Raw genomic sequence first — 27,728 nt, forward strand, 5'->3', positions numbered from 1 at the left:
CCATGGGTGCTGAGCTCCGTCCCCATGGGTGCTGAGCTCCATCCCCATGGGTGCTGAGCTCCATCCCCATGGGTGCTGAGCATGGGTGCCGTCCCCATGGGTGCTGAGCTCCGTCCCCATGGGTGCTGAGCTCCGTCCCCATGGGTGCTGATCTCCATCCCCATGGGTGCTGAGCTCTGTCCCCATGGGTGCTGAGCTCCGTCCCCATGGGTGCTGAGCTCCATCCCCATGGGTGCTGAGCTCCATCCCTATGGGTGTTCAGCTCCGTCCCCATGGGTGCTGAGCTCCGTCCCCATGGGTGCTGAGCGCTGTCCCTGCCCTCGCAGTGGACGTGCTGCGGGCGCTGGGGATGCAGCCCGGCCTCCATGGGGTCTCGGTCACCGCCGGGCTCTGCCCGCAGCGCCCCGGGGCCGTGGGGCCGGACCTGGCGCTCCGCGTGGACAACGGCACCCGGCACAGCGCGCCCACCCGCCTGCTCTTCCCCGGTACGGCACCCACCGGCCCCGGTACCAGCGCCCACTGATGGGTGCTCCAGTCATGGGTGCCCAATGGGGGGTGCCCGATGGTGGACGCATCAATGGTGGGTACCCAGTGATGGATGCCCCAATGATGGGTGCCCAATGGTGGGTTCCCAATGGTGGACGCATCAATGGTGGGTACCCAGTGATGGGTGCCCAATGGGGGGTACCCAATGGTGGATGCATCAGTGGTGGGAACCCCAATGATGGGTGCCCCAATGATGGGTGCCCAATGGTGGATACCCAATGGTGGACGCATCAATGGTGGGTTCCCCATTGATGGGTGCCCCAATGATGGGTGCCCAATGGTGGACTCATCAATGGTGGGTACCCCATTGATCGGTGCCCAATGGTGGGTTCCCAATGGTGGACTCATCAATGGTGGGTGCCGCATTGATGGGTGCCCAATGGTGGGTTCCCAATGGTGGACGCATCAATGGTGCGTACCCAGTGATGGGTGCCCAAATGATGGGTGCCCCAGTGATAGATTCCCAATGATGGGTGCCCACTGATGGATACCCCACTGATGGGTTCCCAATAATAGATTCCCAATGATGGGTGTCCCATTGATGGATACCCCATCGATGGGTTCCCCATGATGGATTCCCAGTGATGGGCACCCAATGATGGATGTCCCACTGATGGATACCCCACTGATGGGTTCCCAATGATGGGCACCCAATGATGGATGTCCCATTGATGGATACCCCACCGATGGGTTCCCCATGATGGATTCCCAATGATGGGCACCCAATGATGGAAGTCCCAATGATGGATGTCCCATTGATGGATACCCCACTGATGGGTTCCCAATGATGGGCACCCAATGATGGATGTCCCATTGATGGATACCCCACCGATGGGTTCCCCATGATGGATTCCCAATGCTGGGCACCCAATGATGGATGTCCTATTGATGGATACCCCACCGATGGGTTCCCCATGCTGGGCACCCAATGATGGATGTCCCATTGATGGATACCCCACCGATGGGTTCCCCATGATGGATTCCCAATGATGGGCACCCAATGATGGATGTCCCATTGATGGATACCCCACTGATGGGTTCCCAATGCTGGGCACCCAATGATGGGTGTCCCATTGATGGATACCCCACCGATGGGTTCCCCATGATGGGTTCCCAATGATGGGCACCCAATGATGGATGTCCCACTGATGGATACCCCACTGACGGGTACCCAACGGTGGATACCCACCCATGGGTTCCCACTGACGGATGTCCCCCCACCTCCTCCCCACGGCAGACAGCCCCTTCCCGGAGGACTTCTCCATCCTGGCCACGGTGCGCGCGCGCCGTGGGGCTCAATCCTTCCTTCTCTCCGTGCACGACGAGCGTGGGGCGCAGCAGCTGGGCATGGAGCTGGGGCTCTCTCCGGTCTTCCTCTACGAGGACCAGGATGGGAATCCACCTCCGGAGCGTTACCCCACCTTCCATAGGGTCAACCTTGCCGACGGCCGGTGGGTGCTGCGGGGATGCGCAGGATGGGGTCCCTCTGCACCCTTGGGCCCCATCCAGCCCCATATGTGTGGGTGCAGGTGGCACCGCGTGGCCCTGGCCGTGGAGGGCACCAACGTCTCCTTGATGGTCGATTGTCACCTCGTGGCCACGCTGCCGCTGCCACGGGGACCTCGGCCCCTGCTCAGCACCCAAGGGGTCACCGTGGTCGGTGGGCGCCTGATGGATGAGGAGAGCTTCGAGGTGGGTCTGGCCCTGCACCCTGGTCCTGACCGGGGGGGGGGCACCCCACTGGGCACGGTCTGGAGAGGCCCCAATAGCACTGGGGGTGCTCCCTGCCCCTCTGCTGTGGCCCCATCCCTTGTGTTGTGGCCCCATCCCCTGCTCTGTGGCCCCATCCCCTTCCCTCTGTTCCCTCTGTCCCCATCCCTTTTCCCTCCGTCCCCATCCCTTTTCCCTCCGTCCCCATCCCTTTCCCTCTGTCCCCATCCCTTTCCCTCTGTCCCCATCCCTTTTCCCTCTGTCCCCATCCCTTTCCTTCTGTCCCCATCCCTTTCCCTCCGTCCCCATCCCTTTTCCCTCTGTCCCCATCCCTTTCCCTCTGTCCCCATCCCTTTCCCTCTGTCCCCATCCCTTTCCCTCTGCCCCTATCCCTTTCCCTCTGTCCCCATCCCTTTCCCTCTGTCCCCATCCCTTTCCCTCTGTCCCCATCCCTTTCCCTTTCCCTCTGTCCCCATCCCTTTCCTTTCTGTGCCCCTATCCCTTTCCCTCTGTCCCCATCCCTTTCCCTCTGTCCCCATCCCTTTTCCCTCTGTCCCCATCCCTTTCCCTCTGTCCCCATCCCTTTCCCTCTGTCCCCATCCCTTTCCTTCTGTCCCTATCCCTTTCCCTCTGTCCCCATCCCTTTCCCTCCGTCCCCATCCCTTTCCCTCTGTCCCCATCCCTTTCCCTCTGTCCCCATCCCTTTCCCTCTGTCCCCATCCCTTTCCCTCTGTCCCCATCCCTTGTATTGTGTCCCCATCCCCTGCTCTGTGTCCCCATCCCTTTCCCTCTGTCCCCATCCCTTTCCCTCTGTCCCCATCCCTTTCCCTCTGTCCCCATCCCCTGCCTGCATTCCTGCTGCCTACAAATGCCAATGCCCACGGGCAAAGAGGCACCATTGAGGGCCCCCCCCCTCCTTTGTCCCCACAAGGCTCCCTTTGTTCACTGCCCCCCCCATCCGCCTTCCCACGGGGATGCTTTGGGGCACCCCAAGAGCCGTGGGGTGCGGTTATGGGGGGGGTCAGACCCATATGTCCCCCCCTTTGTTCCTTGCTGTAGGGGGACATCCAGCAGCTGCTGGTGCTGCCGGACCCCGAGGCCGCTCGCTCCTATTGCCAGCTCCACATGCCAGGCTGCCAGCACCCCCTGCGCTTCCCGCTCCATGCCCCATTCCCGGAGGAGGTGAGCACCCGAGGACCCCCCCCCCAGCACCCTACAGGGTCCCTCCTGTCTCTATTGACCCCCCCCAACTTTGCAGAGCACCCCGGAGCCTTCCTCTGCCCCACGCAGGAAGGGCAAAGGGAAAGGCAAGCGCAAGGGCAAAGGCAAGAAGAAGAGGAACAAGGAGGCGGTGGAGCAGGATGAGGCCCCTGCCGTGGGCAGCAGGGTACGGGAGGTGCTTAACCCCTTCCCAGTTAACCCAGTGAGCCCAGTTCAAGCTCCTGCGCGGTGGGGTGGCCCCCGACCCGCTCTATAGGGAATAGGGGGTGGACCCAAAGCACCGCTCCTGCATCCAGAGCCATTCCCGGCCTCCTCCTTGGGCTGGAGCAGGATTGGGCCCCATTCCATTGGGCTGGAGCAGGATGTGGCTCCGTTGGCTCCGGCTCCTCCTTGGGATCTATGGGATCCGTGCATGAGTCAACCCTTGGATGAGCCCAGGCCAGGAGCTGCAGCGGCTCCCTCTTGCTTTCCCCTCATCCCCAAAAAAGGGGCCCGATCCTGATGCTCTCAGCACCTCGACGCCAGCACCCAGCTCCCAGCCAGCCACCGCCATCAGCATCCCCCTGAACCCCTCCACGGTAACAGCAGCAGGGGCAGGAAGCGGGGATCCCCCCCCGTTTGCATCCCTACATCTCCCCCCGATCCCATAGGATACAGGGAAGGAGCTGGAGGAGGATGGCACCGGCAGCACCGGCTATGAGGACCCCAGCAACGGGGATCCTGGGATCCGGGAGCGCTTCGTCCCTGCTGACTGGGATGCGCTGGTGATCCCGGTTGCCCAGGTAACGCTGGGGGTGAGGATGGGACCCCCCCAACACAGGCTTTGGTTGTGGGGGGTCCCTTCATCCCAGCTCCCCCTTCCTCCTCCTCATGCAGGAGCCCGGCTTGAAGGGGGACAAGGGGGAACCAGGCAGCGTGGAGCCGGTGAGTGGGGCCCCAGGGGCCTTGTGCCCCCCCCGTTTCCCATCCTTCATGCCCCCCCCTTTATGATGCTCTTGGGGCCTCTTTCCCTTTAGGGTCGTGGATTCGAGGGGCCCCCGGGACCCCCAGGCCCTGCGGTGAGGAGCCGGGAGCCGCGATGGGAAGGGTCGGCAGCTTCCCGAAGCCTCACGGTGCCTTTGTGTTCCCATAGGGAGAACCGGGGCCCCCGGGCCCCCCGGGGCTGCCAGGGCTGCCCGGGGACCGCGGGGATCAGGTACGGAGCAGCCGGGGTCCTGCTGGGACCCGTCGGTGCCTGCAGGGGGATGGAGCTGCGAGCCCGGACCTGAGAGCGCTGCTCAGCACCCCCCCCCTCCTCCTCCGCTTCCCATCCCCTTTCCCATCCCATTCCAGGGTCCCGCGGGACGGCCGGGGCTGCCTGGAGCTGACGGGATCCGCGGCCCCGCAGGGACCATCCTCATGCTGCCGGTAACGAGCAGGATGGGGCCCGCCGGTGGGGAGCGGGGACGTGGGTGCGGGGATGCTCCGGGTGCCCTCATCCTGCTCCTTGCCTCCAGTTCCAGTTTGGAAGCGACTCCCTCAAGGGTCCCACTGTTTCCTTCCAAGAGGCTCAAGCCCAAGCGATCCTGCAGCAGGCAAAGGTGGGGACCCCCCTCTCCAAGACCTCTTCTTCCTCCCTCCCCTTCATCCCTCTTCTTCCTCCTCCTTCCTCCCTCTTCTTCCTCCTTCGTCCCTCTTCTTCCTCCTCCTTCATCCCTCTTCCTCCTCCTTCATCCTTCTTCCTCCTCCTTCCTCCCTCTTCTTCCTCCTTCGTCCCTCTTCTTCCTCCTTCGTCCCTCTTCTTCCTCCTTCCCCTTCATCCCTCTTCTTCCTCCTTCATCCTTCTTCTTCCTCCTTCATCCTTCTTCTTCCTCCTTCATCCCTCTTCTTCCTCCTTCGTCCCTCTTCTTCCTCCTTCCCCTTCATCCCTCTTCTTCCACCTTCATCCCTCCTTCTTCCACCTTCATCCCTCATCTTCCTCCTTCATCCCTCTTCTTCCTCCTTCGTCCTTCTTCTTCCTCCTTCCCCTTCATCCTTCTTCTTCCACCTTCATCCTTCTTCTTCCTCCTTCATCCCTCTTCTTCCTCCTTCATCCCTCTTCTTCCTCCTTCGTCCCTCTTCTTCCTCCCTCCCCTTCATCCCTCTTCTTCCACCTTCGTCCCTCCTTCTTCGACCTTCATCCCTCATCTTCCTCCTTCATCCCTCTTCTTCCTCCTTTGTCCCTCTTCTTCCTCCTTCCCCTTCATCCCTCTTCTTCCTCCTTCCCCTTCATCCTTCTTCTTCCACCTTCATCCTTCTTCTTCCTCCTTCATCCTTCTTCTTCCTCCTTCATCCCTCTTCTTCCTCCTTCCTCCTTCATCCCTCTTCTTCCTCCTATCCACAGCTTGCCATGAAGGGTCCCCCGGGTCCCATGGGCCTCACCGGCCGCCCAGGCCCCCTGGTGAGTACCAGCGCAGGGTCCCCCCCCCACCCCATCACCCATCTCCCTCGAGCATCACCACATGCATCCCCCCATCATCACCCCCCCCCCCCCGCCTTGTTATTGTAGGGTCTACCAGGACACCCGGGCCTGAAAGGGGACGCGGGGGATGTGGGGCCAAGGGTGAGTGGGGCTCGGTGGGGCCAGCTGCCTGCAGCAGACCCAGCTCTGATGCTCTTCTCCTCTCCATCAGGGGCCCCGCGGGATGCAGGGAGCACCGGGACCCCCGGGCAAGCTGGGCAGACGGGTACCACAGCTGGGGGTCCCCTTCTGCCCCCCTCCTTCGAGATCCAGGAGGCTCCTTTCCCATCCCCATCCCAAAGGAGCCCTCAGCCCCTTCCCATTCCTCTCATTCCAGGGCCGTGCTGGAGCTGACGGTGCCAGGGGGCTCCCGGGGGAACCCGGCCCCAAGGTGTTGTGAACGGGGCAGGATGGGTGCTGAGCTGGGGGGGTGATGGGACCCCCCCCCCATGTCCTTGTTGTATGTGTGGGGGGGTGATGTGGGGCTCACCCTGATGCTTGTCCCACCCCATAGGGCGACAGAGGCTTCGATGGGCTGCCGGGGCTGCCGGGGGAGAAGGGGCACAGGGTAAGCGGGGCCAGCGCCGGGTCCCATCCTGTCCCATCCATCCCCATCCTGCTTCACCCTGCGTCCTCTGCAGGGGGACGTGGGGAAGCCGGGACCAGCAGGACCCCCAGGGGAGAAAGGGGCCAAGGTGAGGAGCAAGGGCAGGGATGGGGAAGGCGCTGCCGGGGCCGGGATGTGCTCAGCACCTCTTTGTTGTCCCCCCAACTCCAGGGCTTCGATGGCCCCCCTGGACCTCGGGGGCAGGCGGGGGAAGCGGTGAGTGCCTCTCCCAGCCTGGGGCATGGGGGGTGCTGGGGGCACTGAGGCCTCCTCAACCCTTCCTCTCCTTGCTTTTAGGGCAGCAGAGGCTTGATCGGCTCCCGGGGCTCCCCCGGGCCCCCTGGACCACCGGTAGGAGACTGAGCCTGTCCCCACCTCCAAGCACCCAGCAGCGCAGGCAGGGCAGCACCTTGGGGTGCAGCATCCCTTTGGGTGCAGCATCAGTTTGGGATGAGCATCACCTTGGGGTGCAGCATCAGTTGGGATGAGCATCACCTTGGGGTGCAGCATTAGTTGGGGTGCAGCATCACCTTTGGGTGCAGCATCACCTTGGGATGAGCATCACCTTGGGGTGCAGCATCACTTTGGATGCAGCATCACCTTTGGGTGCAGCATCACTTTGGGGTGCAACATCCCTTTGGATGCAGCATCACCTTGGGATGAGCATCACCTTGGGATATGCACCACCTTGGGGTGCAGCATCACTTTGGATGCAGCATCACCTTTGGGTGCAGCATCACCTTTGGGTGCAGCATCAGTTGGGGTGCAGCATCACCTTGGGATGAGCATCACCTTGGGATGAGCATCACCTTGGGATGAGCATCACCTTGGGGTGCAACATCCCTTTGGATGCAGCATCACCTTGGGATGAGCATCACCTTGGGGTGCAGCATCACTTTGGATGCAGCATCACCTTTGGGTGCAGCATCACTTTGGGGTGCAACATCCCTTTGGATGCAGCATCACCTTGGGATGAGCATCACCTTGGGATATGCACCACCTTGGGGTGCAGCATCACTTTGGATGCAGCATCACCTTTGGGTGCAGCATCACCTTTGGGTGCAGCATCAGTTGGGGTGCAGCATCACCTTGGGATGAGCATCACCTTGGGATGAGCATCACCTTGGGATGAGCATCACCTTGGGGTGCAACATCCCTTTGGATGCAGCATCACCTTGGGATGAGCATCACCTTGGGATATGCACCACCTTGGGGTGCAGCATCACTTTGGATGCAGCATCACCTTTGGGTGCAGCATCACCTTGGGGTGCAGCATCACTTTGGGGTGCAGCATCACTTTGGGATGAACATCACTTTGGGTGCAGCATCCCCTTGGGGCTCAGCATCCCCCAACCCTCCTTCCTTTCCCCACAGGGTACCAGTGGCATTGACGGAGCACCAGGACCTAAAGGCAACGTGGTGGGTACCACTGGGACACCCCCCTAACCCCTAACCCTAACACCCCCAAACTGGATTAACCGGGATGCTCCTGGAATGGGAACCAAACCCCCCCTCCCCTTCCCTAGGGAATCCATGGAGAACCAGGACCCCCGGGGCAGCAAGGGAGCCCCGGTCCACAGGTACCTGAAGGCGATGGGTGCCAATGGGGGTCCCTATGGGGCTGGGGGGGGGGGCACCCTGAGCCCCTTCCCATCACCCTCATGTGTTCTCCCCCAGGGTCTTCCCGGTCCCCAGGGCCCCGTGGGGCTGCCGGGGGAGAAGGTGAGTCCGGAGCTGGTGTGGGTGACAGGGATCCCATCCCGATCCCTCGGCATCCCTAACGCCTCCCGCTCCCACCCAGGGCCAGCCGGGAAAGCCGGGAATGCCGGGGGTGGCCGGAGCCGATGGGCCCCCGGTGAGTAACAACCGCGGGGCTGTGGGATCGCTGTGGGGAGCGCCGGGAATCATCCCAAATCCCGGCTCTTGTGCATCCCTGCAGGGTCACCCCGGCCGGGAAGGGCCAGCGGGAGAGAAGGGCCTGCAGGTAATGGGGTGCTCCCAGGCCTTATGGCCCGGGATGGGGAATTAGGGGCCTTGTTCCCATGGGAATGGGGTCCTTATTCCAAGGGGAATGGGGTCCTTATTCCCATGGGAATAGGGTCCTTATTCCATGGGGAATGGGGTCCTTATTCCATGGGAGTGGGGTCCTTATTCCATGGGGAATGGGGTCCTTATTCCATGGGAGTGGGGTCCTTATTCCCATGGGAATAGGGTCCTTATTCCAAGGGGAATGGGGTCCTTATTCCAAGGGAATGGGGTCCTTATTCCAAGGGGATTAGGGTCCTTATTCCAAGGGGAATGGGGTCCTTATTCCATGGGAGTGGGGTCCTTATTCCATGGGGAATGGGGTCCTTATTCCCATGGGAGTGGGGTCCTTATTCCATGGGGAATGGGGTCCTTATTCCATGGGAGTGGGGTCCTTATTCCATGGGGAATGGGGTCCTTATTCCCATGGGGAATGGGGTCCTTATTCCAAGGGGATTAGGGTCCTTATTCCATGGGGAATGGGGTCCTTATTCCCATGGGGAATGGGGTCCTTATTCCAAGGGGATTAGGGTCCTTATTCCAAGGGGAATGGGGTCCTTATTCCATGGGGGGATCCATGGGAGTGGGGTCCTTATTCCAAGGGGAATGGGGTCCTTATTCCCATGGGGAATGGGGTCCTTATTCCAAGGGGATTAGGGTCCTTATTCCAAGGGGAATGGGGTCCTTATTCCCATGGGAATAGAGTCCTTATTCCAAGGGGAATGGGGTCCTTATTCCCATGGGAATGGGGTCCCCATTCCAAGGGGAAGTTCTCATCTTTGCTGTCTCTGTCCCAGGGCCCTGTGGGTCCCCCGGGTCCCATTGGCTACCCAGGACCCCGCGGGGTGAAGGTAGGTGCAGCCCCCCCCCCCCACCCCCCAAAGGCACAATGGGGGGATCCAAGGGGTGCCCCACCCCCCCATTGGGTTCCCCCCTTTGACCCCCCCCCCATATCCCTGCAGGGAGCCTTTGGTGTGCGGGGCCTGAAGGGCAGCAAAGGGGAAAAGGTGAGGGGGGAGCGTGGGGGGGCAATGGGGGTGTTGGGGGGCACTGAGGGTGGGGGGAACCCCCCCTTTGGGGTGGGATTTGGGGCTCAGCCCCCACCAAATGTGCCCCTTGTGCAGGGAGAAGATGGATTCCCCGGCTTCAGGGGGGACCTGGGCCCCAAGGGGGAAAGGGTAAGGATGGGGGGAGCCATTGGGGGGGTGCTGCAGGATGGGGGGAGCCATTGGGGGGTGCTGCAGGATGGGGGGTCCCATTGGGGGGGTGCTGCAGGATGGGGGGAGCCATTGGGGGGTGCTGCAGGATGGGGGGAGCCATTGGGAGGGTGCTGCAGGATGTGGGGAGCCATTGGGAGGGTGCTGCAGGATGTGGGGTCCCATTGGGGGGGTGCTGCAGGATGGGGGGTGCCATTGGGGGTGCCATTGGGGGGGGTTCTGCAGGATAGGAGGTACCATTGGGGGGATGCTGCAGGATGTGGGGTCCCATTGGGGGTGCCATTGGGGGGGTGCTGCAGGATAGGAGGTACCATTGGGGGGAAGCTGCAGGATGTGGGGTCCCATTGGGGGTGCCATTAGGGGGTGCTGAAGGATGGGGGGTGCTGTTGGGGGGGTGTTACTGGGACACTCAGAGCTCCATGGGGAGCAACCCCACATCCCTGTGGTCCCGTTCCAGGGGGACCAGGGCCCGCTGGGACCCCGCGGTGAGGATGGGCCCGAGGGGATGAAGGGAGAGGAGGGAATGATGGGGGAGCCCGGAGGGACCGGACCTGTGGGAGAGAAGGTGAGAGGGCGGGCTGTCACAGCATCCCTGCATCCCTGTATCCCTGTACCCCTATACCCCTGTATCCCTGCATCCCTGTATCCCTGCATCCCTCTATCCCTCTATCCCTGCATCCCTGTATCCCTGCATCCCTGCATCCCTGTATCCCTACATCCCTGTATCCCTGTACCCCTGTATCCCTGCATCCCTGTACCCCTGTATCCCTATCCCTGCATCCCTGTACCCCTGTACCCCTGTATCCCTGCATCCCTGCATCCCTGTATCCCTGTATCCCTGTATCCCTACATCCCTGTATCCCTGTATCCCTACATCCCTGTGTCCCTGCGTCCCTGTGTCCCTGCATCCCTGTATCCCTGCATCCCTGCGTCCCTGTATCCCTGCATCCCTGTATCCCTGCATCCGTGTATCCCTCTATCCCTGTATCCCTGTATCCCTGCATCCCTGCATCCCTGTATCCCTGTATCCCTGCATCCCTGTATGCCTGTGTCCCTGTATCCCTGCATCCCTGCATCCCTGTATCCCTGCATCCCTGCACCCCTGTATCCTGCATCCCGAGTCACTGTCCCGAGCTCTCTCTGTCTCCGCAGGGCCGGCTCGGTGTTCCAGGTCTCCCGGGCTATCCCGGGCGCCAGGGTCCCAAGGTGAGCAGGGCGAGCGCCGGGGTGTCCCTGGCAGCCTCCTGCGGGTATCCCGGGATTGGCACTTGTGCTCCTTGTCCTCAGGGATCCACCGGCTTCCCCGGTGCCGTGGGGCTGGCGGGAGAGAAGGGCAAGAGGGTGAGTGAGCCCATCCCACTCCATCCCATCTCATCCCATCCCTTCCATTCCATCCCATCCAATCCCATCCCATCCCATCCCGTCCCATCCCTTCCATCCCATCTCATCCCATCCCTTCCATCCCATCTCATCCCATCCCTTCCATTCCATCCCATCCCATCCCTTCCATCCCATCCCGTCCCATCCCTTCCATCCCATCTCATCCCATCCCTTCCATTCCATCCCATCCCATCCCATCCCTTCCATCCCATCCCATCTCATCCCATCCCATCTCATCCCATCCCCTCCATCTCATCCCATCCCTTCCATCCCATCCCATCCCATCCCATCCCATCCCATCCCATCCCATCCCATTCCTTCCCATTCCTTCCATCCCATCCCATTCCTTCCATCCCATCACATCCCTTCCATCCCATCCCATCCCATCCCATCCCATCCCATCCCATCCCATCCCATCCCATCCCTTCCATCCCATCTCATCCCATCCCTTCCACCCCATCCCATCCCTTCCACCCCATCCCATCCCTTCCATCCCATCCCACCCCATCCTTCCCCTGTGGCCATGTGGGGCTGCCCCATAACTGCTGCTCTCTCCCACAGGGCAAGGCTGGCCAGGCCGGACCAACGGGGCAGCGAGGGCCCCTGGTGAGTCGCCCCCCAGCCCCGGGTACCCATTCCCATATGGATTCATCCCATAGGAGCCATTCCAGGCCCGGCTCCACCCCATCCAACCGATCAGTGGCAATGAGGCTGGAGCTGGCTGCATCCCACAGCAACCAGACCCTGGGGACCATTGTGATCCCAGCTCCTGCCTGTATCCCATGGGAAGCAGCCTGTGTCCCACTCCCATCCCTGTCCCCCATCAGCCCACCCCATTCCCTGCCCCACACCTCCTCACCCCACTCTTTGCCTCCATAGGGTATCCCAGGGGATCGAGGTCTTCCTGGACCCACAGGAAAACCTGGACCCAAAGTAGGTGGGAGCCTGACCATGGGGTCCCCATTGTCCCCCCCCAGATCCCCATCTCCCTTCTCCCAGCTCCATGTCCATGGGAAAGGGGAATGGGGCTGGGATTGGGGTGGGATGATGGGGGACAGGGAGCTGGGAGAGGGGAATGGGGCCGGGATTGGAGTGGGATGATGGGGGACAGGGAGCTGGGAGAGGGGAATGGGGCCGGGATTGGGGTGGGATGATGGGGGACAGGGAGCCGGGAGAGGGGAATGGGGCTGGGATTGGGGTGGGATGATGGGGGACAGGGGGACGGGAGAGGGGAATGGGGCTGGGATTGGGGTGGGATGATGTGGGACAGGAAGCAAGGAGAGGGGAATGGGTCTCGGATTGGGGTGGGATGATGGGGGACAGGGAGCCGGGAGAGGGGAATGGGGCCGGGATTGGGGTGGGATGATGCGGGACAGGGGGACAGGAGAGGGGAATGGGGCTGGGATTAGGGTGGGATGATGGGGGACAGGGAGCCAGGAGAGGCGAATGGGGCTGGGATTGGGGTGGGATGATGGGGGACAGGGAGCTGGGAGAGGGGAATTGGGCTGGGATTGGGGTGGGATGATGGGGGACAGGGAGCTGGGAGAGGGGACTGGGGCCGGGATTGGGGTGGGATGATGGGGGACAGGGGGACGGGAGAGAGGAATGGGGCTGGGATTGGGGTGGGATGATGGGGGACAGGGAGCTGGGAGAGGGGAATGGGGCTGGGATTGGTGTGGGATGATGGGGGACAGGGAGCTGGGAGAGGGGAATGGGGCCGGGATTGGAGTGGGATGATGGGGGACAGGGAGCCAGGAGAGGGGAATGGGGCTGGGATTGGTGTGGGATGATGGGGGACAGGGAGCTGGGAGAGGGGAATGGGGCTGGGATTGGGCTGGGATGATGGGGGACAGGGAGCTGGGAGAGGGGAATGGGGCTGGGATTGGTGTGGGATGATGGGGGACAGGGAGCTGGGAGAGGGGAATGGGGCTGGGATTGGGGTGGGATGATGGGGGACAGGGAGCTGGGAGAGGGGAATGGGGCTGGGATTGGGTGGGATGATGGGGGACAGGGAGCTGGGAGAGGCGAATGGGGCTGGGATTGGGGTGGGATGATGGGGGACAGGGGGACAGGAGAGGGGAATGGGGCTGGGATTGGGGTGGGATGATGGGGGACAGGGAGCCGGGAGAGGGGAATGGGGCTGGGATTGGGGTGGGATGATGGGGGACAGGAGAGAGGAATGGGGCCGGGATTGGGGTGGGATGATGCGGGACTGGGAGCCGGGAGAGGGGAATGGGGCCGGGATTGGGGTGGGATGATGGGGGACAGGGAGCCAGGAGAGGGGAATGGGGCCGGGATTGGGGTGGGATGATGGGGGACAGGGGGACGGGAGAGAGGAATGGGGCTGGGATTGGGGTGGGATGATGGGGGACAGGGAGCCAGGAGAGGGGAATGGGGCTGGGATTGGGGTGGGATGACGGGGGACAGGGAGCCGGGAGAAGGGGCACTGGGGATGCTCCTCCTGTTCCTGTATCCCAAGGGAGATCCCGGCCATGACGGAGCCCCTGGAGCAGTGGGAGAGAAGGTAAATGGGATGCTGCAGAGATACCTCGGGAAGGGATCCGGCATTCCCGGCACATGGAGAGGCTCTGCTTATGGGGGGGATCTCTCCCCTTCCCATAGGGTCCTCCAGGTCCAGAGGGACCCAGCGGCTTCCCGGGTACCAAAGGACCCCCTGTAAGTGATGGGGGGGGGGGGCAATGGGGCAGGCAGGGAATGGGGAGTGCATCCCACATCCTGATCCCGAGTGTCCTGCCCAGGGTCCTGCCGGGAAGGACGGCTTGCCGGGACACCCAGGTCAGCGCGGCGAGCCGGTGGGTGCTCTGATCCCTGTGTCCCTGTGTCCCTGTGTCCCAGTGTCCCTGAATCCTTGTATCCCTGTATCCCTGCATCCCTGCATCCCTGTATCCCTACATCCCTGTATCCCTGTGTCCCTGTGTCCCTGTGTCCCTGTGTCCCTGTATCCCTGTATCCCTGCATCCCTGTATCCCTGAATCCCTGTGTCCCTGTGTCCCTGCATCCCTGTGTCCCTGTGTCCCTGTGTCCCTGTATCCCTGTATCCCTCTGTCCCTGAATCCTTGTATCCCTGTATCCCTGCATCCCTGCATCCCTGTATCCCTACATCCCTGTATCCCTGTGTCCCTGTGTCCCTGTGTCCCTGTGTCCCTGTATCCCTGTATCCCTGCATCCCTGTATCCCTGAATCCCTGTATCCCTGTGTCCCTGTGTCCCTGCATCCCTGTGTCCCTGCATCCCTGCATCCCTGTATCCCTACATCCCTGTATCCCTGTGTCCCTGTGTCCCTGTATCCCTGTATCCCTGCATCCCTGTATCCCTGAATCCCTGTATCCCTGTGTCCCTGTATCCCTACATCCCTGTATCCCTGTGTCCCTGTGTCCCTGTGTCCCTGTATCCCTACATCCCTGTATCCCTGTGTCCCTGTGTCCCTGTATCCCTGTATCCCTGTGTCCCTGACCATCATTACCCCTTTCTCCTCTGCAGGGCTTCCATGGCCGCACAGGCCCCCCTGGCCCCACAGGGGTGGTGGGCCCCCAGGTGAGCACCAGGAGGTGGGATGTAGGAGGAGGTGGGATGCAGGAAGATGTGGGATGCAGGAAGATGTGGGATGCAGGAGAAGGTGGGATGAGGCAGGAGATGGGATACAGCAGGAGATGGGGTACAGCAGGAGATGGGATACAGCAGGAGATGGGATGAGGCAGGAGATGGGATGCAGGAGGAGGTGGGATACAGCAGAAGATGGGATGCAGGAGGAGATGGGATGAGGCAGGAGATGGGATGCAGGAGGAGGTGGGAAGCAGCAGGAGATGGGATGCAGCAGGAGATGGGATGAGGCAGGAGATGGGATACAGCAGGAGATGGGATGAGGCAGGAGATGGGATGAGGCAGGAGATGGGATGAGGCATGAGATGGGATACAGCAGGAGATGGGATGCAGGAGGAGATGGGATGCAGCAGGAGATGGGATATAGCAGGAGATGGGATGAGGCAGGAGATGGGATGAGGCAGGAGATGGGATGAGGCAGGAGATGGGATACAGCAGGAGATGGGATGCAGGAGGAGATGGGATGCAGCAGGAGATGGGATATAGCAGGAGATGGGATGAGGCAGGAGATGGGATGCAGGAGGAGATGGGATGCAGCAGGAGATGGGATGCAGCAGGAGATGGGGTACAGCAGGAGATGGGATGCAGGAGGGTGTGGGATGCAGGACGAGGTTGGATGTGGGACCCCCCCCCCCAACTCCTCACCCTCCTCCTGCCCCACAGGGGAAATCAGGAGAGACGGGACCCATGGGGGAAAGGGGACACCCGGGCCCCCCCGGTCCCCCCGGCGAGCAGGGCCTGCCCGGAGCCGCCGGCCGAGAGGGAGCCAAGGTGGGAGCATTCCCCGAGTCCCGAGGAGCCATTCCCAGGCTCTGGAATCGCTGCAGGATCCAGGACCCCCCCGTTATCCCCCCTGCAGGGTGATCCCGGTCCCTCCGGCATTCCCGGGAAGAGCGGCCCCGCCGGCATCCGCGGCTTTCCCGGTCCACGGGGCGCATCCGGAGCCCCGGTGGGTGCTGGGTGAGCAGGGTCCGCGTGTGCTGCTCGGGGTCGGCTCCTTCCCAACGCATTCCACGCTCTCCTGCAGGGCCCTCCTGGATTGAAGGGTTGGGAAGGACCCCCCGGGCCCCCTGGACCCACAGTGAGTGCTTCCCCCCCCCCCCCCCTTGCATCCCGGTTGTTTCCTTTTCCAAAGGTTGGGAATTTCCTCCTTCCCCCCCCCCCCCATCACCTTTGTCTTCTCCATAGGGCCCCCCCGGAGAGCGAGGTCCCATGGGAGCTGCTGGAAGCATCGGGATGCCCGGCCGGGGGGGGGCACAGGGACCCCCCGGTCCCATAGGAGAGAAGGGGTCCCCGGTAGGTTCCGGGGTGTCCCCCCCCCGTGTCCCCTCCTCTGTGCTCCTTGGCTGCGGGCACGGGGGTCTCCGTTATCCCGGTATCCCAGGGCATCCTGCCCCTTCCTGCCCGCAGGGGGAGCGAGGTGCTATGGGTCCGGCTGGGCTGGATGGGATCCGTGGTCCCATGGGATTGCCCGGTCCAGGCGGTGCCCCCGGTCCCTCTGGAGAAGATGGGGATAAGGTGAGCAGGGAGGATGGAGTGGGATGGGATGGGGTGGGATGGGATGGGGTGGGATAGGGTGGGATGGGATGGGGTGGGATGGGGATGGGATGGGGGGATGGGGTGGGATGGGGATGGGGATGGGGGATGGGGTGGGATGGGGGATGGGGATGGGATGGGATGGGGTGGGATGGGGTGGGGGATGGGATGGGGATGGGATGGGGTGGGGATGGGGATGGGATGGGGTGGGATGGGGGTGGGGATGGGGTGGGATGGGGATGGGATGGGATGGGGGGTGGGGTGGGGTGGGATGGGGATATGGGATGGGATGGGGGTGGGGATGGGGATGGGATGGGGTGGGGTGGGATGGGATGGGATGGGGAGGGTGGGATGGGGATGGGATGGGGATGGGATGGGGATGGGATGGGATGGGATGGGATGGGGATGGGATGGGATGGGATGGGATGGGATGCATCCCGGGATGCGCATCCGGGCCGAGTCCCATTCCCGGCGCTGGAATAGGGCCGGTTTTCCCTATGGCTTCCCCGGGAGCATGGCTTCCCTCTGGGCTGCCGGCGCTGGCAGCGGGCCTTGGCACTGCTTCCCAGGTGGTGGCAGGTTTCCCTGGAGCTGGGAATCCCTTGGCTGCGCCTGCCCGGCCGTGGCAGCATTCCCTGGCTCCCACCATTCCCTTTGGCAGGGCGAGATGGGGCTCCCCGGACAGAAGGGCAGCAAAGGGGACAAGGGCGATGGGGTGAGTGGGGCACACGGGAGCGGGAAGCTGGGATGCACCTGGGAGCTGCCCTAACCCCTATGAGCCTGCTTCTGCCCCACAGGGTCCCCCAGGACCCACAGGGATCCAAGGACCCATCGGGCATCCCGGCCCTGCGGTGAGCGCCATTCCCAGCCCCATTCCCTGCCCCATTCATTCCCTGCCCACAGCCTGGGGTTCTATGGGGCCGACCCCAACCTCTCCCTGCGCAGGGAGCCGATGGGGAGCCGGGACGCCGCGGGCAGCAGGGAATGGTGGGGCAGAAAGGGGATGAGGGCTCGCGGGGTCACCTTGGTCTGAGTGGCCCCCCCGGCCTGCAGGTAAGCAATGGGGCTGCAATGGGGCTGGACTGGGGGGGGGTTAGGGACAACGCAATGGGCCAGGCCCTAAGCCATGATCCCATAGGGAATGCCGGGTCCCCCGGGCGAGAAGGGTGAGAATGGAGACGTGGGCCCCATGGTAAGCAAAGCCCATCCTCACCCCCTTCCTCTCCCCCCCCTCCATCCCCTTCCTCCTCCTCCCGACCCATTCCCAGCTTCCCACATTCCCTATCCCATGGGAGCTTTCCCATCTGACCCCCTCTTCCCATCCCCACAGGGCCCCCCCGGGGCACCAGGACCCCGTGGACCACAAGGACCCAATGGTGCTGAGGTGAGGACAGCACTGGGGGGGGGATGCTGAGCTGCCCCCAATGAGGGGTTCCCCCCCCCCCAGGGTATCCCTGCATCCCTGCATCCTCTTGCATCCAGGGTCCTCAGGGAATGCCGGGCGGCGTGGGGCAACCGGGTGCCGTGGGGGATAAGGTAGGGCCACGCTGGGAGGGCGATGTGGGGCTGGGGCTCCTGCAGCATCAGCCCCACGGCTTTCCTCTTATCCAGGGGGAGCCGGGAGAAGGGGGAGATCCGGGAGCGCCGGGAGAGCCTGGAGCAGCCGTGAGTAACCCAGAGAGGATGAAGCCTTGCCATGCCCCGAATTCCCTGCTCTGATGTGATCCCTGCATCCCGATCCATAGGGAGTCAAAGGAGATGTGGGGGAGAAGGGGGACGCGGGGCAGCCGGGAGCTGCTGGACCCCCCGGCAAGAAGGGGCCTCCGGGAGAGGATGGAGCCAAAGGCGAGCTGGTGAGGGGCAGGAGGGGGCACGGGTCCATTCCCTCCTGGATTCCATATCCCTGCCTCTGCTTCCCAACCCCACACTTGTGTCCTCTTCCCTCTCTGCAGGGTCCCATTGGATTCCCTGGGGATCCTGGTCCCCCTGGAGAGCCCGGTGTGCCAGTGAGTGGTCCCCAGTCACCCTTGGAGTGATGTCCATCATCCTGCATCCATCATCTATCCATCATCCATCCATCCATCCATCCATCCATCCATCCATCATCCATCCATCATCCATCCATCCATCATCCATCCATACATCCATCCCTCATCCATCCATCATCCATCCATCCATCATCCATCCATCATCCATCCATCCATCATCCATCATCCATCCATCATCCATCCATCCATCCATCCATCGTCCATCCATCATCCATCCATCCATCCATCCATCCACCCATCCATCCATCCATCATCCATCCATCCATCCATCCATCCATCCATCCATCCATCCATCATCCATCCATCATCCATCCATCCATCCATCATCCATCCATCCATCATCCATCCATCCATCATCCATCATCCATCCATGCATCCATCCATGCATCCATCCATCCATCCATCCATCCATCCATCCATCATCTATCCATCCATCCATCATCCATCCATCATCCATCCATCATCCATCCATCCATCATCCATCCATCCATCCATCCCTCATCCATCCATCATCCATCCATCATTCATCATCCATCCATCATCCATCCATCCCTCATCCATCCATCATCCATCCATCATCCATCCATCCATCATCCATCCATCATCCATCCATCCCTCATCCATCCATCATCCATCCATTCATCATCCATCCATCTCTCCATCATCCATCCATCCATCCATCATCCATCCATCCATCCATCCATCCATCATCCATCCATCCATCCATCCATCATCCATCCATCCATCCATCCATCATCCATCCATCCATCCATCCATCCATCCATCCATCCATCATCCATCCATCCATCATCCATCATCCATCCATGCATCCATCCATCATCATCCATCATCCATCCATCATTCATCCATCATCCATCATCCCTCATCCATCGCAGGGTCTGGAAGGAGCTGCTGGAGAGAAGGGTGACAGTGGGGACCCCGGCCTACCTGTGAGTGGTGCAACTTGGGGGGGGTCCTGATCACATTCCCCCCTGCACTGGGGGGGCTCTTGGACATCCCCCCCCCATTCCCATGTGTGGGATTCCCTCATCCCAAACCCCATTGGCTCCATTGCAGGGACCTCCGGGTGCCTCGGGGGAGCCGGGTCCCCCAGGCCCCCCCGGCCGCAGGGTGAGTAGGGGCAGGGTGATGTGGGGAGGGACCGAGGTTGAGGGGGGGGGACACACACATGGGGCTGCTGCAGCTCCCGGTGTCCCTCTCCCCCCCTCCAGGGACCCACGGGACCCATGGGGCGCGAGGGCCAGCAGGGCGAGAAGGGGGCCAAGGTGAGGAGCAATGGGACACCCCCCCCCCCAATCCCACCCCAATCCCAGTGCATCCAGTGGGACCCAGCTCGGTCCTCCTGCCCCCAGGGACACCCTGGCACCGAGGGGGCACCGGGGAAGCCGGGACCCATGGGAGCCCAGGGAGCACCGGGACAAGCGGGACCCGAGGGGCTGCGAGGGATCCCCGGCCCTACTGTGAGTTGGGGACCCCCACACCCCTCCATTAGCACTATAGGGTGGGAGGGGGCACAGCTCGGATGGGGGTGCAGCCTCAATGGAGAACATTCGGGTCTATTCCAGGGTGAACAAGGGATGCTGGGGGCTCCAGGACAAGTGGGCCCCCCCGGCCCCATGGTGAGTTAGGACCATAACCCTAAACCCAAACATTAAACCTAACCCCTAACCCAAACCATAACGCTAACCCTAACCCCTAACCCTAACCCTAACCCTAACCCCTAACCCTAACCCTAACCCTAACCCTAACCCTAACCCTAACCCTAACCCCAAACCCCTAACCCTAACCCAAACCAAAACCCTAACCCTAACCCCAACCCCTAACCCTAACCCTAACCCCAACCCCTAACCCTAACCCTATCCCTAATCCCAACCCCTAACCCTAACCCTAACCCCAACCCCTAACCCTAACCCTATCCCTAATCCCAACCCCTAACCCTAACTCTAACCCCTAACCCTAACCCCAACCCCAACCCCTAACCCTAACCCTAACCCTAACCCTAACCCTAACCCTAACCCTAACCCTAACCCTACCCTAACCCTAACCCCTAACCCTAACCCTAACCCTAACCCTAACCCTAACCCTAACCCTAACCCTAACCCCAACCCCAACCCCTAACCCCTAACCCCAACCCCTAACCCTAACCCTAACCCTAACCCTAACCCCAACCCCTAACCCTAACCCTATCCCTCACCCTCTTGCAGGGTCCTGTGGGGCTGCCCGGCCTCAAGGGAGACCCCGGCCACAAAGGAGACAAGGTGGGATGAGGGGATGCTCGTGCATAAACTGGGGGGTCCCTGAGCCCCCCCAAACCCCTGTCCTGGGGCTGCCCCCCCACTGCCCTTTATCCCCAGGGCCACGCTGGCCTCATCGGCCTCATTGGACCACCAGGAGAGATGGGGGAGAAAGGAGACCAGGGGCTCCCCGGCATCCAGGGCCCCCCCGGACCCAAAGGGGACCCTGTGAGTGTTTGGTGTCACCCCCAAACTTGGGGTGAATGGAGAAAGGGGGTGGGGGGAACCACAAGGTCCAAGCTCCCCCCCATTGAGCCCAGTGGTGATGCTGCCTCTTACCCCCAGGGCCTGGCTGGACCCATGGGCCCCCCCGGACCCCCTGGCCCCCCCGGGCTCTCGGTGAGTATCTCCAATGAGGGGTCCTGGGATGCTGCAATGGGGTCCTCATCCAGCACCTTTCTCCTCCCCACAGGGTCCCTTGGGCCAGAAGGGTTCCAAAGGCTCCCAGGTGAGTGCTGGGGGAGGAAAATTGGGGTGGTGGTGGTGGTGGGGGTCCCATCCTTCCCCATTGCCCACAGTGGGTACCTTGATGCTGAGTCCTCTCCTTTGACAGGGTGCTCTTGGTCCCCGAGGTGACACAGGCCCCCCCGGCCCCCCGGGACCACCAGTGAGTAAAGGGATGCTCTGGTACCTCCTGGTCCATTCTCCCCTCCTTATCCCATCGCTGCCCCACCACCACCACCCCTACATCCTCCTCCTCCTTCATCCCAGGGCCCCCCGGCCGAGCCGCTGCCTTCTATGGGGCACCGGAGGCACCGCAGGTCGAGCGGTGGAGTCCGAGGGGAAGAGCAGGAGCCCCCCCCGGCTCCCGAAGGGTTGGAGGAGGCGTTGGCATCGCTCCGCTCCCTCCGCACCGAAGTGGAGCAGCTCCGGAGGCCCCTGGGGACCGCCGAGAGCCCGGCTCGGGTCTGCAGCGAGCTGGGGCTCTGCCACCCGCACCTCGGCGATGGTGAGCTCGGAAGGGGGATGCGGGGATGCTGCGGGGCGGGGAGGGGGGGTGTCTCTGGACCGCCTGCCCACGGTGCTGCGCTTCCCAGGGGAGTACTGGATCGATCCCAACCAGGGCTGCTCCCGCGATGCCTTCCGGGTGTTCTGCAACTTCACGGCGGGAGGCGAGACCTGTTTGGGGCCGGAGAGGAGCCTGGAGGCGGTGAGCGGGGACACCCAGGAGGGGTTGAGAGCAGCAGAAGGGCTTGGGGGGGGGTGTTGGGTGATGAGAAGCTGAACGTGAACCGGGGGCAGTGGGGGGCTTGAGCCCAGGAAGCAGCCGTATCCTGGGCTGCATCCAAAGGATGGGAGCAGCAGGGCCAAGGAGGTGATCCTGCCCCTCTGCTCTGCTCCCGTGAGAGCTCACTTGGAGCATTGGGTGCAGTTCTGGGGGCCTCAGCATTAAAAGGACGTGGAGCTGTTGGAACAAGGCCAGAGGAGGCCACGAGGATGCTCAGGGGCTGGAGCAGCTCCTGTATGGAGACAGGCTGAGGAAGTTGGGGCTGCTCAGCCTGGGGAAGAGAAGCTGCGTGGAGAGCTCAGAGCAGCTTCCAGTGTGTGAAGGGGGCTATAGGGATGCTGGGGAGGGACTCTTCATTAGGGACTGCAGTGACAGGACAAGGGGTAACGGGTTCAAAATGAAACAGGGGAAGATTAGGTTGGATTTAAGGAGGAAATTCTTTCCTGTGAGGGTGCTGAGGCACTGGAATGGGTTGCCCAAGGAAGCTGTGACTGCTCCATCCCTGGTGGTGCTCAAGGCCAGGCTGGATGAAGCCTTGGGTGCCATGGTTTGGTGTGAGGTGTCCCTGCCCATGGCAGGGGGTTTGCAACTGGATGATCTTAAGGTCCTTTCCAACCCACACTCTTCTAGGATATTCCAAGGGGGGAAAAGGGCTTGGAAAAGCTTCCCCTCCCCAAGCCAACGCTGTCTCCATCCTCCTCCCAGGTCCGCTTGGCTGCTTGGAGCAAGGAGAAGCCGGGGACGTGGTTCAGCACCTTCAAACGGGGCAGGAAGGTGGGTGCAAGGCCAAAGGTGGGGGGGGGGGGGATGCAGCAGCCCCCCACGCAGGGCATCCCCATTAGATCCCTTTCTCCCTGCAGTTCTCCTACGTGGATGCGGATGGGAAGCCCGTGCCTGTGCCCCAGCTCACCTTCCTGCGCCTGCTCAGCGCCGGCGCCCGCCAGAGCTTCACCTTGAGCTGCCAAAACGCCGCCGCTTGGTTCGATGCCAGCGCCGGCTCCTTCGCCAGGGCCCTGCGGTTCCGAGGGGCCAACGAGGAGGAGCTGGGTTACAACCACCCCATGGCCCCCATCCGGGCCCTGCACGACGGCTGCCAGGTCCGGGGCTCCATCCGTCCCTGCCGTTATCCCCCCGCCCCGGTCCCCAGCCCGGCGTCCATGGAGCCATGGGATGGGTTGGAAGGGACCTGGAGCTCAGCACCCATAGGCAGGGATGCTTCCCACTAGGGGAATGGGGCATCCAACCCTTCTCCATTCAAGCCATCCCGGTGTCCCACTGCCCTTCCTCATCTCCAGCCTGAACATCCCGGTTTCAGTCGGAACCCATCACTCCCGGATGCAGATCCCTCTCCAAGCATCCCTGGAGCCCCTTTCCGAGGTCTCCACGCAGCTTCTCCTCTCCATTCCCAACGTTCCCAACCTGGCTCCCTATGGAAGCTGCTCCAAGCTGACCATTCCCAACGTTCCCAACCTGGCTCCCTATGGGAGCTGCTCCAAGCTGACCATTCCCAACGTTCCCACCCTGACTCCCTATGGGAGCTGCTCCAAGCTGACCATTCCCAACATTCCCAACCTGGCTCCCTATGGGAGCTGCTCCAAGCTGACCATTCCCAACATTCCCAACCTGGCTCCCTATGGGAGCTGCTCCAAGCTGACCATTCCCAACGTTCCCAACCTGGCTCCCTATGGGAGCTGCTCCAAGCTGACCATTCCCAACGTTCCCACCCTGACTCCCTATGGGAGCTGCTCCAAGCTGACCATTCCCAACATTCCCACCCTGGCTCCCTATGGAAGCTGCTCCAAGCTGACCATTCCCAACATTCCCAACCTGGCTCCCTATGGAAGCTGCTCCAAGCTGACCATTCCCAACGTTCCCACCCTGGCTCCCTATGGAAGCTGCTCCAAGATGACCATTCCCAACGTTCCCAACCTGACTCCCTATGGAAGCTGATCCAAGTTGACCATTCCCACCCTGACTCCCTATGGAAGCTGCTCCAAGTTGACCATTCCCACCCTGACTCCCTATGGAAGCTGCTCCAAGCTCACCATTCCCAACATTCCCAACCTGGCTCCCTATGGAAGCTGCTCCAAGCTGACCATTCCCAACGTTCCCAGCCTGGCTCCCTATGGGAGCTGCTCCAAGCTGACCATTCCCAACGTTCCCACCCTGGCTCCCTATGGGAGCTGCTCCAAGCTGACCATTCCCAACGTTCCCACCCTGACTCCCCATGGGAGCTGCTCCAAGCTGACCATTCCCAACGTTCCCACCCTGACTCCCTATGGGAGCTGCTCCAAGCTGACCATTCCCAACGTTCCCACCCTGGCTCCCTATGGGAGCTGCTCCAAGCTGACCATTCCCAACGTTCCCACCCTGACTCCCTATGGGAGCTGCTCCAAGCTGACCATTCCCAACGTTCCCACCCTGGCTCCCTATGGGAGCTGCTCCAAGCTGACCATTCCCAACGTTCCCACCCTGGCTCCCTATGGGAGCTGCTCCAAAGTGACCATTCCCAACATTCCCACCCTGGCTCCCTATGGAAGCTGCTCAAAGCTGACCATTCCCAACATTCCCAACCTGGCTCCCTATGGAAGCTGCTCCAAGCTGACCATTCCCAACATTCCCAACCTGACTCCCTATGGGAGCTGCTCCAAGCTGACCATTCCCAACGTTCCCACCCTGGCTCCCTATGGAAGCTGCTCCAAGCTGACCATTCCCAACGTTCCCACCCTGACTCCCTATGGAAGCTGCTCCAAGCTGACCATTCCCAACCTGGCTCCCTATGGAAGCTGCTCCAAGCTGACCATTCCCAACGTTCCCAAGCTGACTCCCTATGGAAGCTGCTCCAAGCTGACCATTCCCAACGTTCCCACCCTGGCTCCCTATGGAAGCTGCTCCAAGCTGACCATTCCCAACCTGGCTCCCTATGGGAGCTGCTCCAAGATGACCATTCCCAACATTCCCACCCTGGCTCCCTATGGGAGCTGCTCCAAGCTGACCATTCACAACATTCCCAACCTGGCTCCATATACTCCAAGCTGACCATTCCCAATGTTCCCAACCTGACTCCCTATGGGAGCTGCTCCAAGCTGACCATTCCCAACGTTCCCACCCTGGCTCCCTATGGGAGCTGCTCCAAGCTGACCATTCCCAACGTTCCCACCCTGGCTCCCTATGGGACCTGCTCCAAGCTGACCATTCCCAACGTTCCCAACCTGGCTCCCTATGCAAGCTGCTCCAAGCTGACCATTCCCAACGTTCCCACCCTGACTCCCTATGGAAGCTGCTCCAAGCTGACCATTCCCAATGTTCCCACCCTGACTCCCTATGGGAGCTGCTCCAAGCTGACCATTCCCAACGTTCCCAGCCTGGCTCCCTATGGGAGCTGCTCCAAGCTGACCATTCCCAACGTTCCCAACCTGGCTCCATATGGGAATTGCCCCAAATTGACCATTCCCAACATTCCCAACCTGGCTCCATATGGGAATTGCCCCAAATTGACCATTCCCAACATTCCCACCCTGGCTCCCTATGGGAGCTGCTCCAAGCTGACCATTCCCAACATTCCCACCCTGACTCCCTATGGGAGCTGCTCCAAGCTGACCATTCCCAATGTTCCCAACCTGGCTCCCTATGGAAGCTGCTCCAAGCTGACCATTCCCAACATTCCCACCCTGGCTCCCTATGGGAGCTGCTCCAAGCTGACCATTCCCAACATTCCCACCCTGACTCCCTATGGGAGCTGCTCCAAGCTGACCATTCCCAACGTTCCCAACCTGACTCCCTATGGGAGCTGCTCCAAGCTGACCATTCCCAACGTTCCCAACCTGGCTCCCTATGGGAGCTGCTCCAAGCTGACCATTCCCAACGTTCCCACCCTGGCTCCCTATGGAAGCTGCTCCAAGATGACCATTCCCAACCTGGCTCCCTATGGGAGCTGCTCCAAGCTGACCATTCCCAACGTTCCCAACCTGACTCCCTATGGGAGCTGCTCCAAGCTGACCATTCCCAACCTGGCTCCCTATGGGAGCTGCTCCAAGCTGACCATTCCCAACGTTCCCAACCTGGCTCCCTATGGAAGCTGCTCCAAGCTGACCATTCCCAATGTTCCCAACCTGGCTCCCTATGGAAGCTGCTCCAAGCTGACCATTCCCAATGTTCCCACCCTGGCTCCCTATGGGACCTGCTCCAAGCTGACCATTCCCAATGTTCCCACCCTGACTCCCCATGGAAGCTGCTCCAAGCTGACCATTCCCAACGTTCCCAACCTAGCTCCCTATGGGAGCTGCTCCAAGCTGACCATTCCCAACATTCCCACCCTGACTCCCTATGGAAGCTGCTCCAAGCTGACCATTCCCAACATTCCCACCCTGACTCCCTATGGAAGCTGCTCCAAGCTGACCATTCCCAACATTCCCACCTTGGCTCCCTATGGGAGCTGCTCCAAGCTGACCATTCCCAACATTCCCACCCTGACTCCCTATGGAAGCTGCTCCAAGCTGACCATTCCCAACGTTCCCACCCTGGCTCCCTATGGGACCTGCTCCAAGCTGACCATTCCCAACGTTCCCAACCTGGCTCCCTATGGAAGCTGCTCCAAGCTGACCATTCCCAACGTTCCCACCCTGGCTCCCTATGGGAGCTGCTCCAAAGTGACCATTCCCAACATTCCCACCCTGGCTCCCTATGGAAGCTGCTCCAAGCTGACCATTCCCAACATTCCCAACCTGGCTCCCTATGGAAGCTGCTCCAAGCTGACCATTCCCAACGTTCCCACCCTGACTCCCTATGGAAGCTGCTCCAAGTTGACCATTCCCAACGTTCCCAACCTGACTCCCTATGGGAGCTGCTCCAAGTTGACCATTCCCACCCTGACTCCCTATGGAAGCTGCTCCAAGCTCACCATTCCCAACATTCCCAAACTGGCTCCCTATGGAAGCTGCTCCAAGCTGACCATTCCCAACGTTCCCAAACAGGCTCCCTATGGGAGCTGCTCCAAGCTGACCATTCCCAACGTTCCCACCCTGGCTCCCTATGGGAGCTGCTCCAAGCTGACCATTCCCAACGTTCCCACCCTGGCTCCCTATGGGAGCTGCTCCAAGCTGACCATTCCCAACGTTCCCAACCTGGCTCCCTATGGGAGCTGCTCCAAGCTGACCATTCCCAACGTTCCCACCCTGGCTCCCTATGGGAGCTGCTCCAAGCTGACCATTCCCAACGTTCCCAACCTGGCTCCCTATGGAAGCTGCTCCAAGCTGACCATTCCCACCCTGGCTCCCTATGGAAGCTGCTCCAAGCTGACCATTCCCAACGTTCTCCTATGGGTGCCGCTCATCTCCCTCTTCCCGCAGGGCCGGCGCGGCCGGGAGCGGACGGTGCTGGAAGTGGCCTCATCCCGGGTGGATCGGTTCCCCCTCCTGGATGTGGCCGTGCTCGACTTCGGAGCCCCCCACCAGAAGTTCGGCTTCGAGCTCGGCCCCGTCTGCTTCAGGGGCTGAGGAGGATGGGATGGGATGGGATGGGATGGGATGGGATGGGATGGGATGGATGGGATGGGACGGGGATGGGATGGAGGTCATGGGATGGGATGGATGGGATGGGATGGGATGATGGATGGGATGGGATGGGATGGGATGGATGGGATGGATGGGATGGGATGGATGGGATGGGATGGATGGGATGGGATGGGATGGGATGGATGGGATGGGGCCGGGAGCAGGGACCCCCCCACCCCGCCATTCCCTGTGCCCAGGATGCTGATCCAGGGAATACTCAGGACTCGGAGCTGGAGCCCCCTTA

At 61.6% G+C, this 27,728-nt stretch overlaps 1 protein-coding gene across 1 annotated transcript; it reads left to right on the top strand.

Moving 5' to 3' along the window:
* The first annotated feature begins 296 nt into the window (after positions 1-296).
* COL5A3 (collagen type V alpha 3 chain) lies at positions 297-27,446 on the top strand. Its single transcript, XM_062631075.1, has 66 exons — positions 297-485; positions 1,784-1,997; positions 2,076-2,238; positions 3,316-3,438; positions 3,515-3,643; positions 3,966-4,055; positions 4,128-4,264; positions 4,329-4,401; positions 4,494-4,535; positions 4,610-4,672; positions 4,810-4,884; positions 4,974-5,057; positions 5,840-5,896; positions 6,005-6,058; positions 6,129-6,182; positions 6,294-6,347; positions 6,471-6,524; positions 6,598-6,651; positions 6,735-6,779; positions 6,861-6,914; positions 7,938-7,982; positions 8,090-8,143; positions 8,241-8,285; positions 8,365-8,418; positions 8,503-8,547; positions 9,386-9,439; positions 9,551-9,595; positions 9,713-9,766; positions 10,263-10,370; positions 10,958-11,011; positions 11,093-11,146; positions 11,747-11,791; positions 12,065-12,118; positions 13,665-13,709; positions 13,808-13,861; positions 13,945-13,998; positions 14,686-14,739; positions 15,469-15,576; positions 15,665-15,754; positions 15,833-15,886; positions 15,994-16,101; positions 16,216-16,323; positions 17,003-17,056; positions 17,139-17,192; positions 17,287-17,394; positions 17,480-17,533; positions 17,672-17,725; positions 17,824-17,877; positions 17,953-18,006; positions 18,087-18,194; positions 18,294-18,347; positions 19,286-19,339; positions 19,467-19,520; positions 19,622-19,675; positions 19,763-19,870; positions 19,976-20,029; positions 20,615-20,668; positions 20,765-20,872; positions 20,990-21,043; positions 21,117-21,152; positions 21,258-21,311; positions 21,416-21,653; positions 21,742-21,854; positions 22,638-22,706; positions 22,793-23,029; positions 27,281-27,446. Exons 1-66 carry the CDS (start codon positions 350-352, stop codon positions 27,425-27,427), a joined length of 5,169 nt encoding a protein of 1,722 aa, XP_062487059.1. The 5' UTR covers positions 297-349; the 3' UTR covers positions 27,428-27,446.
* Positions 27,447-27,728: the final 282 nt, after the last annotated feature.

This window comes from Pezoporus occidentalis, unplaced genomic scaffold, assembly GCF_034315485.1.
Source record: "Pezoporus occidentalis ecotype Australia unplaced genomic scaffold, CSIRO_AGI_Poc_V1 ctg366, whole genome shotgun sequence".
Classification (NCBI taxonomy): domain Eukaryota; kingdom Metazoa; phylum Chordata; class Aves; order Psittaciformes; family Psittacidae; genus Pezoporus; species Pezoporus occidentalis.

Coding starts and splice junctions, on each gene's coding strand:
- COL5A3 (XM_062631075.1), top strand. CDS start 350: ATGCAGCCCGGCCTCCATGGGGTCTCGGTCACCGCCGGGCTCTGCCCG. Junction 20,030..20,614: donor TGGGCCCCCCCGGCCCCATG/GTGAGTTAGGAC, acceptor ACCCTCTTGCAG/GGTCCTGTGGGGCTGCCCGG. Junction 21,855..22,637: donor CGGAGAGGAGCCTGGAGGCG/GTGAGCGGGGAC, acceptor TCCTCCTCCCAG/GTCCGCTTGGCTGCTTGGAG.